At 42.6% G+C, this 16,278-nt stretch overlaps 1 protein-coding gene across 1 annotated transcript in view; it reads right to left on the minus strand.

Annotated features, from left to right (window-relative positions):
* Positions 1 to 5,430: 5,430 nt before the first annotated feature.
* The window catches only part of LOC139444605 (uncharacterized), a 39,367-nt gene continuing 28,519 nt past the window's right edge, over positions 5,431 to 16,278 (minus strand). Inside the window, exons 14-17 of the mRNA XM_071225510.1 lie at positions 12,966 to 13,096; positions 7,603 to 7,680; positions 5,845 to 5,979; positions 5,431 to 5,565 (exon numbers count right to left, since the gene is read on the minus strand). Of these exons, the coding sequence (XP_071081611.1) occupies positions 5,431 to 5,565; positions 5,845 to 5,979; positions 7,603 to 7,680; positions 12,966 to 13,096 (479 nt within the window). The remainder of the gene's footprint in view (positions 5,566 to 5,844; positions 5,980 to 7,602; positions 7,681 to 12,965; positions 13,097 to 16,278) is intronic.

Raw genomic sequence — 16,278 nt, forward strand, 5'->3', positions numbered from 1 at the left:
CGTATTGGAACCTGTCTCTCTATTCAGATTCGTGTGGCTTTCTTTGCCTATGTATTTGAATATTGTCTGGTAGGCCGAGAAAGGGAGGTTAAAGGACAGCTGTTTACTAGTGTTTGCCTTTGCAAAGGCCTATCTGAGCGTTTAGAAACATAATAACCATGGGAGGTCCCTCCACATATATGCCACAGCTCATTTTGAACATAAAAAAGTCAAGCTTTTGAGATTCACGTTAAAACATTTAGATCCGTATGAAGAGGCATAGTCAAGGATATTTAATTGGGGTTGGATTGAGATGGTTTCTTTCGGGAGAAATATGGTGTCGCGCGACCGATGTGTTGTCAAAATAAACATTATATCTACGACCCTTTGTTCTGCTGTACATAATGCAGTGCGTGTATGAAATCCACTGGATGCGGTTGGTCGTAGAGAATGGCTCGATGTTTGGTGTTGTGGACAATACACACCGTGAATACAACCTGTATCCGACGGGGACGTTATGGCAGACTTTTTAAAGTTTAGATTTATTACTTAAGTCATGCAGGGCCCATTTGCACAAAGCGATCTTAGCGATACGACTATCTTAAGTCTATATTAGAGTATGGGAGTTACGATCGCTTTGAGCAAGTGGGACCAGGGCCCACCTGCACAAAGCGATCTTAGCGCTAAGATGGTCGTAACTCCCGTACTTTAACATAGGCTTAAGGTAGTCTTAGCGCTAAGATTGCTTTGTGCAAGTGGGACCAGGTCTTTAACACCAACCGCACGGGCGCTGTAACAGTGCTGACGAACCTAGGAACTACGATCATGTTTCCAGTACGCCACATGGACCCATATCGGCACTGACCATTTGACATGTAGGTGTGCGTATTGGGGATTTTCTATCGAGATTAGGTATTTTTCTCTACAAAACCAGATATATTTTTATTTAAAATTATGGGTCTGATTTTTTTTAAAAAACACCTTAGAACAATGTATTTTTTGTGGCAGGCACTCAAAACTTCCTTACAGATATAATTCTTCCAAGTAGCCTACCAGATCATGAACTACAATTAACAAAGTACTAGTTTATTGAATAGCAACCAGATTAGTTATAACATTGGCGCGGTAGATTTTTTTATTATTATTATATTTTTTTTAATTTATTTATTTTATTTTATTTTTATTTTTATTTTTTTGGGGGTGGTGGTAACCTAGATGAGTGAGTGAGGTTTGGGTAATATTGAATATCATGGCTGAGAACACCAGAAATGGGCTTCACACATTGTGCCCATGTGGGGAATAGGACCCCGGGCTTCTGCGTGACGAGCGAACGCTTCAATCAACAAGTTACCCAATCGCCCCTTCTGTATCACAGTGAAATGCATTATGGTCGATCTTATCTTAATACATGGACGAGACCATTTCTGGCATGTAACGGTAGACATATTAGATCGGTTCGATGCACAAACGAACATACTGGTACGGTATGTGAACCGAGGCACATGACCGCATCACATGTGACGTTAGGATCAATGAGATGCACCATTTGTCTCATGCAGGGTTAGAATGTAAAGTTTGGAAATCACGTGCAATATTTCGTGATAACAATAATGACACACTAACGACTGAGTGTTAGTTTTGTCATTAAGAGGTACACATCGGAAACAGCTCCTCTTAACGTACATACTTCTCTATATGTGTCTATGGTTCGCGTTTCTTTTGGCGGTGAGTATATTATTTTGTATATGGGCCACTGGCCTCAAGTACAGAAATACAGAATTGAATTGACACTGAGCCAAACAAATCGGTGGACGATAGCATGAACACCAGTTCACACCACCGGGTTACGAGTTTCAGTTCTCTCAGAAAGACTCACCAACGGTGATACATGCATTAACAGTTTCAATGAAATATGACAAAATGAAAGTGACAATCATCTCATACACATTTTTAAACAGCTTTCACATTTCTAAAGATGGTTTTGATGAATTTGGACACGTTTTTCATATCTCTTACTCCAATACTTGATAAACATATTTTTTTTCAATTTATACATATTAGGCCATTCAGAGAGATCTTTAGGTATGTACATAGACCGCCACTGGAAGAGCTTCACATCTGAACAGGTAATGGTAATAGGTAACGCGTCACCAACCGCGGGAGAACTACATAAATTACACAAACGTTCCACTCTTGGGATATCAGACCAGCGTCCGGTTTCAATGAGTAAGTTTTGGTTTGTGGTTCTAAATTGTAAGATTGGGTGATAAACTTTAAACATTTTATAGTACACACTCTTAGAACTCTCAGTGATGGAACTGTGTCAATTCTGCAGGAACTGGTCTTTCAATATTTCTTCAACCTCTACAAAGACACAAACTGCCGTTTGACAATTTCCACCTGATCCACAGTGTATTCGAGCCTAACAACATGTGCCGGTCATATTTTCTACCCCTGAACACCAACAGGAAAACTTTAGTCAGATGTGCATGTACAATTTTAAGACCATATATGACATTATTTATACCTTGTTTGTATACGTAAGCTGTCGGTCAAAAGAAGTATACACCTGAAAATTGAATTTGAACAAAAAAATTACAAACGTTTTCTGAACGTTACTAGGCGGAAAACAGTCGCCGAATCAGTGCAAACTTGGGCTCCAAAAACACAACTATGATTCCCGTATCCAAATTCATCACCATCGAATGACAATTTCTTGATGGTTTAATTTTTAGCCACTTTCAACTTAACGACGTTTCAGTGACCAAGGCGCCCACCTACCCGGGGTATACTCGTACTCTTATAGACAATTACCTGAAAAGCCCACCTTGTTTTAAAATTTAAAGCACGATGGTTTAAAATGGACAGCTTGATTGTTAGGTTGTTACAGTGTTACTCTAGTCATCTCTTTGTAATCACACCCCGTCCCATCACTCTGCTAACAGAGGCTCGTTCGATTTACCGTTACATTGTTTCTTTGTACATTAATCATACCTTTGTGAACATACCAGCACGTATATACATTTTACATACATACTCGTATTCACCTGATGAAGCGGCACAGAAGTAGCATTAAAGTGTTATTATTTACTTTAAAATTTGACATTTCTGGTCATCCATAAAAGTGTGATTATTTACTTTAATATTTGACATTGTCATCCATAAAAGTTTAATGTTTATCCAACACCTATGTGATCATCAAAGCCTTGGTTCCATAATGATGTAGAAAGCCAAGAAACCGAAGAATTTTGTTAAACTGTTTTAACTTTTTTTTTCGAAAAATCGACATTATTGAAATTGTAACCTGAATAATGTTTCAGCAGGGATGTTTTACTTGTTGGTATATCAACACATTCAAGTCGCGTTTTAACCATCCTGTAAAGTAAACATCAGTTATGACATGATGTGTGTTTACAGCTGGTTCTGTTTACATAGCAATATTTAAAATATTAGAAACTACAGAAGACTTGGGGTTCAACGTCGGTCCATCAGTTTATCAGTTCCCAGCTGGCGACGGAGGACAATCACTTTATCAGTTCTCAACTGACGGCGAGGGAATATATTCACAGGAGCACCTGGTTAATTCAACGTCCTTTCAACTACAATCTGGTACATTTAGGTGGCACCATTTATATATATTATAATATATCATTTTTATTCAACGACCGAAATAAAAAACAAAATCCCAAAGTATGATAAAATAAAACCCTAATTCATTTTAATTGTTATACCGTCTTTAATGGATAAGAGAAATTAATATATTACAAATATAAAAAAAATAACTAACTTCTAAAACAATAATTTATCAATTATATATTTTTAATATACATTATAGACAGTCTCTGATAACTGCAAACAGCCTTCACCAACAAACGTAATTACATGCAATGTTAATGTTTAACAATTAAAGATCCTACATCACAATCATTACTTCATTTCGACCGATCCAAACTAATAGGTTAGCAAAGAAAACCCAAACCATAAAAATTAAGTGTGGCTTTATTTTGGGCTGAGTGATTGCAGGATATTAGTTGCACCAGGGCATCAGGGCATCAGGGCACCAGGGCACCAGGGCACCAGAGCTTAGCGCTACGGCTCTCGTCAGTCTCTGTTAAAGTATCCGAGTTACATTCGACGTAGAGCTTATCCGGGACAAGCCTTCTTGCAGGTCACGGAAAGGGGCGAGTGGTGACGAATGAGCGCTTATCAGCGGTGTGGAACGAGGCATATACTGAAATACTGATTACTGCAACAGTGGCACGTAACACGGCTCACCACGTATCACTTGACTTCGATGCAATCTCTACTTGTATTGTTGCATATCGATCTGCACACAATTGAAGGCAATGCAAATACATAGTATAAATTCAGAGATACTCATTCAGGGATATACACCTCCTGGTTCAACGTTTATGACTTGTATATGAGTGGAACCTCGTCAGAGAGGACCTTGCTAATCCGAACTTCGAACCATTTCAGTAGGGACGGTATTTATGTAACCATTCCATCAATGGCGGGAGAAATGAGCTTGACATATATTACCAATATGGGAAATCGAACCAGGACGTTTCCGTGACGAGCGAACGCTTTAACCACTAGACTACTGGTAGAGTAGGCGATGTTTAGGAACTGACTTCAACACGTCTTTTGACGTTCATGGAGGTATCTACGCAAAGTGTAAATGCCGGATTTTACGTTTATAATTCCATAAACATATTGAAGTCAATTTTTACAAATACATACGTCAACGGTGATGACATCACAGACTGCTTATTTAATCATCAACACACAAAAATCTGGAAAACTATACGAAATCAGTGACAATGATCGGCGCAATTACCACAAGCCCCGCCCATTCCTTTATCAACCAGTCAAAAAACAGTAGTCCGTTAGTGGGCGTGGCCTGTTTTTCGGTTTTATGGAAACGCAAACAAGATTGAATGGTAAAACCAACCAAATGCCACGCAATCACTGTACATTTATTATGTAGTCATTGACAACGCATGGTTCTTTTACCTGGAATCGTGTTAATCTGGAATACGTTCTTTTAGAGGAGCAAGAATTATCCAGTCCACTGTGCGTGAAGGGAATTTGAAAAAACTTACTCTGGATTCTAAGGGCTTATTTACTAACATACAGTGATAAGATATTATTTGACTTAAGTATTGATATCGGGGAGGTCGGGTAGCCCAGTGGTTAAAACGTTCGCTCGTCACGCCGAAGACCCGGGTTCGATTCCCGACATGGGTACAATGTGTCAAGCCCATTTGTGGTGTCTCCCGCCGTGATATTGCTGGAATATTGCTAAAAGCGGCGTAAAACCATACTCACTCACTCACTCACTTACTCACTAAGTATTGATATCAGTCAACTTTACCACGACGCGTTTTCACTTTGTACATCCAAGATAACCAACAAGCAACCGAATGGACGTGCATTTAAGATGTGATCTCATGCCACGCTTCCTGTTTTTCTCTCCTTAACGAGTTTGAGTGTGTTGGCGAGAGTTACCTCCCTGTACGCATTCCAGTCAACGCTGGTCTGAAGACTCCTCTGCAGGGTTTCTTCGCTTGGATAGGGACACAGCTGAAACACGCGGCTCATGAATATATTCAAGCACTTCAAAAAATACATTTTCAATGTTTGTCTTCAATACTACAAAATATCATTATCAATACATTTGACATATGTTTGTTTTTTACGCCACACTCGGCAATATTCCAGCTATACAGCTTACTCACAGACTGAATGAACACCTTCACAGAAATCAGAATTGAACGAGTGGAAATATCTAATTTTAATGTTAATGACGACGCAGTCCTCTCCACACAGTCAGGTCTATTTGAGGCAGGAAGTATAATGTACCTGTTGTCTCGTTCTCCGCGCGAGATCATCAGTCACGTGATCCATGTAGAGTTGTTTGTTGATAAGCAGACAATCGGCGCCATTGCTGACCACACAGAAACTTGTCTGTTGTCCCAGGAGTAGGTCCGCCAAGCCCTGAGATAGAGTCACTGTCACGTGAATGATTATTATAATAACGCACATGGGTTATAAGTGAGTTTACGCCGCATTCAGCCTTCACACATTGTACCATTGGGGGATTCGAACCCAGGTTTTCGGCGTTTCTAGCCAACGCTTTAACCACTGGACCATTTCACCCCCCTAAGGGTTATGAAGTTATACCACAAGTTATACAGGTGTGTGGAAGCGTGTTGTGGAACACATCATTATACATAGCTCCATCACCGCCTCCGTGGTCTAGTGGTATAGCGTCCGCCCGGAGAGCGGAAGGTCCGGGGTTCGATCCCCGACCGCGTCATACAAAAAGACGTTGAAAGATGGTACTTGTTGTTACCCTATCTGGCGCTCGGCTTTAAGGGGCTAAAACAAGGACTGGTCGGCGCGAAGTCAGTATACTGTGTCTGAGTGGGGTATTCATGTTAAACTGCGGCATGGTATCTCAGTGAGCTAGCACTATAAATCGGCATCAGCCCGAACCAGTACAAGCAGCCACACACACATACACACATGTGCATGCACGTCGCTATATAAGTGAAATAGTCTTGGACGCGACGTTAAACCCAAATTCACTTCACCTCACCTCATCTCACCTCACCTCTCCTAACATAGCTCCATCATAGGCGCCTCTTGTCGCAAGCATACGTTGCTGAAGACCTATTCTACCCCAGCATCTTCACGGGTTTCAGTAATATGTAGGCTTGTCTGACAATGTAGGAGGGATCCGTGAAGATCCGGGGTAGAATAGGTCTTCAGCAACCCATGCTTGCCGTAAAAGGCGACTATGCTTGCCGTAAGATGCGACTAACGGGATCGCGTGGTCAGGCTCGCTGACGTGGTTGATGCATGTCATCGATCCCAATTGCATGGGTCGATGCTCATGATATTAATCACTGAATTGTCTGATCTAGACTCGATTTTTTACAGACAGCCGTCATATAGCTGGAACATTGCTGAGTGCGGCGTTAAACAATAAACCAACCAACCAATGTGGGAGGAAAGCCCGAAGCGATGCAGGTCTTAGGCAGCCACCAGCACATGTACGGTGCTGAGCAAGCAAGCATCATTACCGGGGTGAATCTGGGATAAGAACCTCTAATACAAATCTAGTAAGTTTTTTTTAAAGATTTGAGTCTATGAAAGCACATTGGTGGGCACATTCATATGGACCGTAATATGCCAGTTGAAGCATGTCATAGCTTGCGAGACCAATAAGCACTCAAATATTGTATAGGGGACCGAACCCCTGTCTAACGGCCTCAGCAGTTCCCTATCCACTGGGCTATCCCACTGATTACACCACACAGCACACACTACAGTCAGTGAGTGAGTTGGGTTTAACGCTGCTTTGAACAGTATTCCAGTTATATATCACGGTGCGTCATGTGGACGGACCGCCTGGAGTGATGCGGGTCTCGGGCGTTTATCCTTGGTGAAACCCAGGAGCAAGGATGTGGTGCTGACAAACCTTGAAACATAATCGGGGCAACTGAGATTCGAATCCACGATCATGGATTTCTGGCACGCCCGAAGGGACGCAACTCTGCGCCAAGAAAACACAACTCAGTTTTGAATTGTTGAAGTTGAAGTGTCTCTACTTACAAACACTTGGCCTTTCGTCACAGTTTGAACTTTCACGAATTCAGGATTGAGATCAGCTGGGGTGACGTCATCAGGATCCTACAATGAGTTATAAAGAATGGTATTGGCGTTTTGTCCTTGATGTAAATGTATTACGACGCGCTGTCATTGTGACTGACTTTCTGAGGTAAGACCTTTCTCATCCAAGATGATATGTTTTTGATACATTTGTCGTAAACAAACTACAAAAGATGTTCCTGTAGAGCATGCTGTGCATACATATGCTCACGTCACCCCTCTTTTTAAAGAACTACTTCATTCCGCGACACAGCTGGTTGTATGCCAGTGTAAACAAGTAGTCACCCGCACTTAAAACAATTGTCTGTAGATCTACGTCCTTCCAGGTCGAAAATAGTGACGTATATTTTCAAAAGAATTGACGTTCACTTTGTATGAACCATCATAGAGTGTAAGTTCATACTCCATTGAAAGTATTTACAACATTTTAGATGTAACTGATATTTCTGTTCCAGTTCGAAGTTCTCTCGAAGTTGAAGTATCAGTGGTTGATTTTCTTAAAACAAGCCTTGAAATCCGCACCAGGGCCCACTTGCACAATGCGATCTTAGCGCTAAGATGATCGTAACTCCCATACTTTAACATAGGCTTACAATAGTTGTAGCGCTAAGATCGCTTTGTTCAAGTGGGCCCAGGACCCCATTCCACAGAACGATCATGGCGCTGATGTGATCGTAACTCCCATACTTTAACATAGACTTACGACAGTCGTAGCGCTAAGGTGATCGTAACTCCTATACTTTAACATAGACTTATGACAGTCGTAGCGCTAAGGTGATATTAACTCCCATACTTTAACATAGACTTATGACAGTCGTAGCGCTAAGGTGACCGTAACTCCTATACTTTAACATAGACTTACAACAGTCGTAGCGCTAAGGTGACCGTAACTCCCATACTTTAACATAGACTTATGACAGTCGTAGCGCTAAGGTGATCGTAACTCCTATACTTTAACATAGACTTACGACAGTCGTAGCGCTAAGGTGATCGTAACTCCTATACTTTAACATAGACTTACGACAGTCGTGGCGCTTAGGTGATCGTAACTCCTATACTTTAACATAGACTTACGATGGGCGTAGTGCTACGAATGTGGTACGAATGGTTCTGTCCCATGTTCGTACCATGGACCCGGAAAATATAACTAAGAGTCGCCTGGACTCGATAATAGATATACCCAGGTTAATCCTTATTGACACTTATTGCTAGATCTACAATTATGAGGGGGCGGTCGGGTAGCCTAGTTGTTAAAGCGTTCGCTCGTCACGCCGAAGACCCGGGTTCGATTCCCGACATGGATACAATGTGTGAAGCCCCTTACTGGTGTCCCCCGCCGTGATTTTGCTGGAATATTGCTAAAAACGCGAAAAACCATACTTACTCACAACAATTCTGATTCTAAATGTTCTAATCTGTGATGTCAAATGACATAATTATCTAAATAATTTAAAACGTATTTACAAACTACGGTTATAAACGAACTCAAATGGACCACAATTTTGATTTCGTTAATACCGTAGTTCGTTATAAGCATATATACAGCATATACGACGTATACAGAAAACGTCCGGAAGAAATATTTAGACTCATAGTGTTAATTTAAAACATATATGGTTTTGCAACTGTAGCTCCAAACAAAAACACGAGAATGAGAATAATTTCAAAGATTCATCAAACATTACAAAATTATTATTTAGAAACCAGGAGACGATTTCAAACCTTACACTTCTTCTCAACACCATTTCATCATGCATAAACTGCGATCTGTGTGGCCTGTATCTCCGTGAGACACGTTTTGTTATCTTGACAGGTAGTTGAATCATGTCTAATTTTCTTATCACATACAAAGTGCACATTAAATCGTATGACGTTCTGGTCGAAAATTGTTAAATTTCATACAATATAAACATTATCGCCACTTCATAAGAACAATTTGTAAATATGGATGGACATCTTTTTGAATTGTTATGTTTTGATATCATTATCACGTATCGATTACAAACTGAATTGATCTTCGTTCTAGCTTAAGCTATTGATATTTCACAGATGGCGAGTAAAGATATGCGGTCACGTGGCATCGCGTGATGTTTTGATTGGTTGCACGTGCTGCAATACAACGTCACCAGCGTGCCTCGGCGTTATTTCTATGTTTGTTAACAACAGCTTACTTTAACAATAGATTAATTTGTGAGCAATACGTTGTGACTCCGTGGTAAAATTATGTCGATTGATCTTTGCATGACAGTACCATAAGCAGCACAGCTGGCGTCGGTTTGTGAAGGTCGATAGTATTTCGAGATCGTGATCGCCGATATTCGCAAGATACGTCATCAAAGTAAAAAAATAAACATCTTTTTTTAACTTATGTATATATAATACGCTGACTCACTGATCATAGGAGGCAAGAGTGGCCCAAGGCGCTGCGATTCGCCGAACAGAGTCGCGTCCTTCAGGCATGCCAGAAACCTATGGTCAGGGATAAGAATCCAACATTCGCCCTGGCTATTGTCCAGCATCATACCCTGGCTCGTGGGTTTAATCGATGTGGTAAACTTGGCGTGCAGTGATATTACTTAAATATTTTACAAAGCGGCGTTAAACCCAACCCACTCACTCACTGATCATGAGACATTCTTCAAAAGGTATCTACCTCACAAATCCAACCTTCAACTTCTGTACCCAGCATCCAGGCGCTCGCTGACGACCTGACAAATCCACCCCTCACCTTCCGTCCCAAGCATCCAAGCGCTCGCTGACGACCTGACAAATCCACCCCTCACCTTCAGTCCCAAGTATACAGGTGCTCACTGACGACCTGACAAATCCACCCCTCAACTTCTGTCCCAAGCATCCAGGCGCTCGCTGACGACCTGACAAATCCACCCCTCACCTTCTGTCCCAAGCATCCAGGCGCTCGCTGACGACCTGACAAATCCATCCCTCACCTTCAGTCCCAAGCATCCAGGCGCTCGCTGACGACCTGACAAATCCACCCCTCACCTTCTGTCCCAAGCATCCAGGCGCTCGCTGACGACCTGACAAATCCATCCCTCACCTTCTGTCCCAAGCATCCAGGCGCTCGCTGACGACCTGACAAATCCATCCCTCACCTTCAGTCCCAAGCATTAAGGCGCTCGCTGACGACCTGACAAATCCATCCCTCACCTTCAGTCCCAAGCATCCAGGCGCTCGCTGACGACCTGACAAATCCATCCCTCACCTTCTGTCCCAAGCATCCAGGCGCTCGCTGACGACCTGACAAATCCATCCCTCACCTTCTGTCCCAAGCATCCAGGCGCTCACTGACGACCTGACAAATCCACCCCTCACCTTCTGTCCCAAGCATCCAGGCGCTCGCTGACGACCTGACAAATCCACCCCTCACCTTAAGTCCCAAGCATCCAGGCGCTCGCTGACGACCTGACAAATCCACCCCTCAACTTCTGTCCCAAGCATCCAGGCGCTCGCTGACGACCTGACAAATCCATCCCTCACCTTCAGTCCCAAGTATACAGGCGCTCGCTGACGACCTGACAAATCCACCCCTCAACTTCTGTCCCAAGCATCCAGGCGCTCGCTGACGACCTGACAAATCCATCCCTCACCTTCAGTCCCAAGCATCCAGGCGCTCACTGACGACCTGACAAATCCACCCCTCACCTTCAGTCCCAAGTATACAGGCGCTCACTGACGACCTGACAAATCCATCCCTCACCTTCAGTCCCAAGCATCCAGGCGCTCACTGACGACCTGACAAATCCACCCCTCACCTTCAGTCCCAAGTATACAGGCGCTCGCTGACGACCTGACAAATCCATCCCTCACCTCAGTCCCAAGGATCAAGGTGCTCACTGACCTCACAAATCCACCCTTCACCTTCTGTACCCAACATCCAGGCGCTCACTGACGACCTGACAAATCCATCCCTCACCTTCAGTCCCAAGTATACAGGCGCTCGCTGACGACCTGACAAATCCATCCCTCACCTCAGTCCCAAGGATCAAGACGCTCACTGACCTCACAAATCCACCCTTCACCTTCTGTACCCAACATCCAGGCGCTCACTGACGACCTGACAAATCCATCCCTCACCTTCTGTCCCAAGCATCCAGGCGCTCGCTGACGACCTGACAAATCCATCCCTCACCTTCAGTCCCAAGCATTATAATTAAGGCGCTCGCTGACGACCTGACAAATCCATTCCTCAACTTCTGTCCCAAGTATACAGGCGCTCGCTGACGACCTGACAAATCCATCCCTCCCCTTCTGTCCCAAGCATCCAGGCGCTCGCTGACGACCTCACAAATCCATCCCTCAACCTCTGTCCCAAGCATCCAGGCGCTCGCTGACGACCTGACAAATCCATCCCTCACCTTCTGTCCCAAGCATCCAAGCGCTCACTGACGACCTGACAAATCCACCCCTCACCTTCTGTCCCAAGCATCCAGGCGCTCGCTGACGACCTGACAAATCCACCCCTCACATTCAGTCCCAAGCATCCAGGCGCTCGCTGACGACCTGACAAATCCACCCCTCAACTTCTGTCCCAAGCATCCAGGCGCTCGCTGACGACCTGACAAATCCATCCCTCACCTTCAGTCCCAAGTATACAGGCGCTCGCTGACGACCTGACAAATCCACCCCTCAACTTCTGTCCCAAGCATCCAGGCGCTCGCTGACGACCTGACAAATCCACCCCTCAACTTCTGTCCCAAGCATCCAGGCGCTCACTGACGACCTGACAAATCCACCCCTCACCTCAGTCCCAAGTATACAGGCGCTCGCTGACGACCTGACAAATCCACCCCTCACCTTCAGTCCCAAGCATCCAGGCGCTCACTGACGACCTGACAAATCCACCCCTCAACTTCTGTCCCAAGCATCCAGGCGCTCGCCGACGACCTAACAAATCCATCCCTCACCTTCAGTCCCAAGCATCCAGGCGCTCACTGACGACCTGACAAATCCACCCCTCACCTTCAGTCCCAAGTATACAGGCGCTCACTGACGACCTGACAAATCCATCCCTCACCTTCAGTCCCAAGCATCCAGGCGCTCACTGACGACCTGACAAATCCATCCCTCACCTTCAGTCCCAAGTATACAGGCGCTCGCTGACGACCTGACAAATCCATCCCTCACCTCAGTCCCAAGGATCAAGGTGCTCACTGACCTCACAAATCCACCCTTCACCTTCTGTACCCAACATCCAGGCGCTCACTGACGACCTCACAAATCCACCCCTCACCCTTCCGTCCCAAGGATCAAGGTGCTCACTGACGACCTAAAAATCCACCCCTCACCTTCCGTTTGATGCCAGCATCTAGGTCCTCGCTGATTGTCCGCACATGCTGGGCGAATCCCATCATCTCGCGTTCTCTCTCAACGACGCTCTGTCGGCGAGGGTTCGTGACATCATCAAAAACCCGCTTGCCTGTAACAATTTCTTTCAATACTAGACAATAACTTTATACATACATACACTAATTGTTCCTGGACATGGTGACAGTACATATAGTTACATATCTAATATACTTACATATACTAATTGTTGCTGAACGTGATGACAGTACATATAGTTACATATCTAATATACTTACATATACTAATTGTTGCTGAACGTGATGACAGTACATATAGTTACATATCTAATATACTTACATATACTAATTGTTGCTGAACGCGATGTCAGTACATATAGTTACAATAACTAATATACTTACATATAGTAATTGTTGCTGAACGTGATGACAGTACATATAGTTACATATCTAATATACTCACATATACTAATTGTTGCTGAACGTGATGACAGTACATATAGTTACATATCTAATATACTTACATATACTAATTGTTGCTGAACGTGATGACAGTACATATAGTTACATATCTAATATACTTACATATACTAATTGTTGCTGAACGTGATGACAGTACATATAGTTACATATCTAATATACTTACATATACTAATTGTTGCTGAACGTGATGACAGTACATATAGTTACATATCTAATATACTTACATATACTAATTGTTGCTGAACGTGATGACAGTACATATAGTTACATATCTAATATACTTACATATACTAATTGTTGCTGAACGTGATGACAGTACATATAGTTACATATCTAATATACTTACATATACTAATTGTTGCTGAACGTGATGACAGTACATATAGTTACATATCTAATATACTTACATACACTAATTGTTGCTGAACGTGATGACAGTACATATAGTTACATATCTAATATACTTACATATACTAATTGTTGCTGAACGTGATGACAGTACATATAGTTACATATCTAATATACTTACATATACTCATTGTTGCTGAACGTGATGACAGTACATATAGTTACATATCTAATATACTTACATACACTAATTGTTCCTGGACATGGTGACAGTACATATAGTTACATATCTAATATACTTACATATACTAATTGTTGCTGAACGTGATGACAGTACATATAGTTACATATCTAATATACTTACATATACTAATTGTTGCTGAACGTGATGACAGTACATATAGTTACATATCTAATATACTTACATATACTAATTGTTGCTGAACAAAATTTCAGCTCGGATTGGAACAATCAAAACACGGGAATTTGGCCAAGATACTAAACTTAAGTTTCAGGTATATCGCTCTGATATCGTTCTATAATGTTCATATAATTAATACACTTCTACTGCGTTACCCACCGTAACTTGAAATAAGAGAGAACAGAGAAACCATGACACAGTTATCGGCTGAGGCAGATACATCGGGGTCGCGACAAGATACTTCTCTACACGTCATCAAGCCTTCGCAGGGCAAAACCAACTGGAAACCATGAACGTTATGCTACGAGATATCACTCTGACCAGCTTGTGATATGTTTACTCACAAAATGGATGCGGTCAAGATTGATGGTTAATTAATAAAATTGAATGTGTATTATTAAAACACATCTGTGACGTCATTCTATTGTTTGAACGCTCCATTATTTTTCAGGAATGGAGAGTTGTTTGTCAACTGTACATTATCTTGAAGCAGCATTTGAATTTTTCAAATATTTTCAACTACAGAATATTTTGTCAAAGTGTAAAAGTAGGGATGAGTTTTAAGTAGGGAATATCCTCGTAACTCTCCATTCCTTAAACATAATGGGCCTCGGCCGCTGCGGGGCCTCTGCTCCATTATTTGTAAGGAATGGAGAGTTACTCGGACATTCACCTCTACGTCAAAAAACATAGACAATAAGAATTCCTCCACAGAAACATTTCTCGTCTAGAAGCGGCAAAAATAGATACAACGTAATAGAATAATCATCTGTGCAAATATAATCTTGCAGCTTTAAACGATCTGTCAGTTTTAATGAATACAGCTTTTAAAGGCAGTCGATACTTTCAGGCTTTGTGATTGAAATAGCTGTACATGTTTGAAAACAGTTAATCAACGGTAAATAAACATATATATATTCGTGAAAAGACGACCTTGGTCGTGTTGATTATGTCACCGCGGTGGCCTTGACATTGTGGATGTTTGACTGTGAGTCACATGAATAACGCCGTTAGCTGTCGATGAACGAATGGACATAGGCGGTCTAATTAACTCGAAGTGACGAGGACCGTTAAAAATATGTCGAGTTATTCACTCGCTACATGAGTGAGTGAGTGAATGAGTGGTCGGGTGGGTGAGTGAGTGAGTGAGTGAATGAGTGGGTGAGTGAGTGAGTGAGTGAGTGAGTGGGTGGGTGGGTGGGTGGGTGAGTGAGTGAGTGAGTGAGTGAATGGGTGGGTGGGTGAGTGAGTGAGTGAGTGAGTGAAAGAGTGGGTGGGTGGGTGAGTGAGTGAGTGATCAACATCACGGCGGGGGACGCTAGAAATGGATATCACACACTGTACCCATGTTCGAAACACGCGGACATCAAATATAACACAATACGGCTATACCGTGCGGTGTTATATCGTCTTGTACATGTCTCGACGACCATGTAAAATACTTCGAGTGATCCGCATTTCGAAACAAACGTGATGCCAATATTTCATAGTTACGTATTCTTATACAGCATTGTTGACGTCATGTGTCACGTGATAATGGATGACGTAACAGGTTGTCACCTGCCATTGTTCACATGCATCGCTGGTTCACTTAGCTTCGGGACACTGGAACCAATCATGCAAACTTCACTTGTTCTCGACAGATATCAATTTTACGAAACTAGGGGATTTTTAATGGTATCTGATGACGGTGTTGCATAGAATGTTATAGAAGTGAGTGCAGTAATCTTAACGCGGCGTTAAACCTCTTTTCACATCACCCATCACCCAAACACTCTAAGAATAAAGACACTCTGTGGTAACACTTGACTGATTGTTAGTTTTGTCATTCATTGGTACACAATGGAAACAGCTATTCTTAACGTACATACTTCTCTATATTTTTCTATAGTTTTCGTTTTTTTGGCGGTGAGTATATTATTTTTGTCTATGGGCCACTGGCCTCAACTACTGAAATAAAGAATTGAATTGAACACACTCAGCCAGACAAACCGGTGGTGGATAGCATGAACCCCTTGGCACGCCATCAACCAAGTCTCGGAG

This window comes from Haliotis cracherodii, unplaced genomic scaffold, assembly GCF_022045235.1.
Source record: "Haliotis cracherodii isolate W230 unplaced genomic scaffold, xgHalCrac1.p SCAF_6, whole genome shotgun sequence".
Lineage (NCBI taxonomy): Eukaryota > Metazoa > Mollusca > Gastropoda > Lepetellida > Haliotidae > Haliotis > Haliotis cracherodii.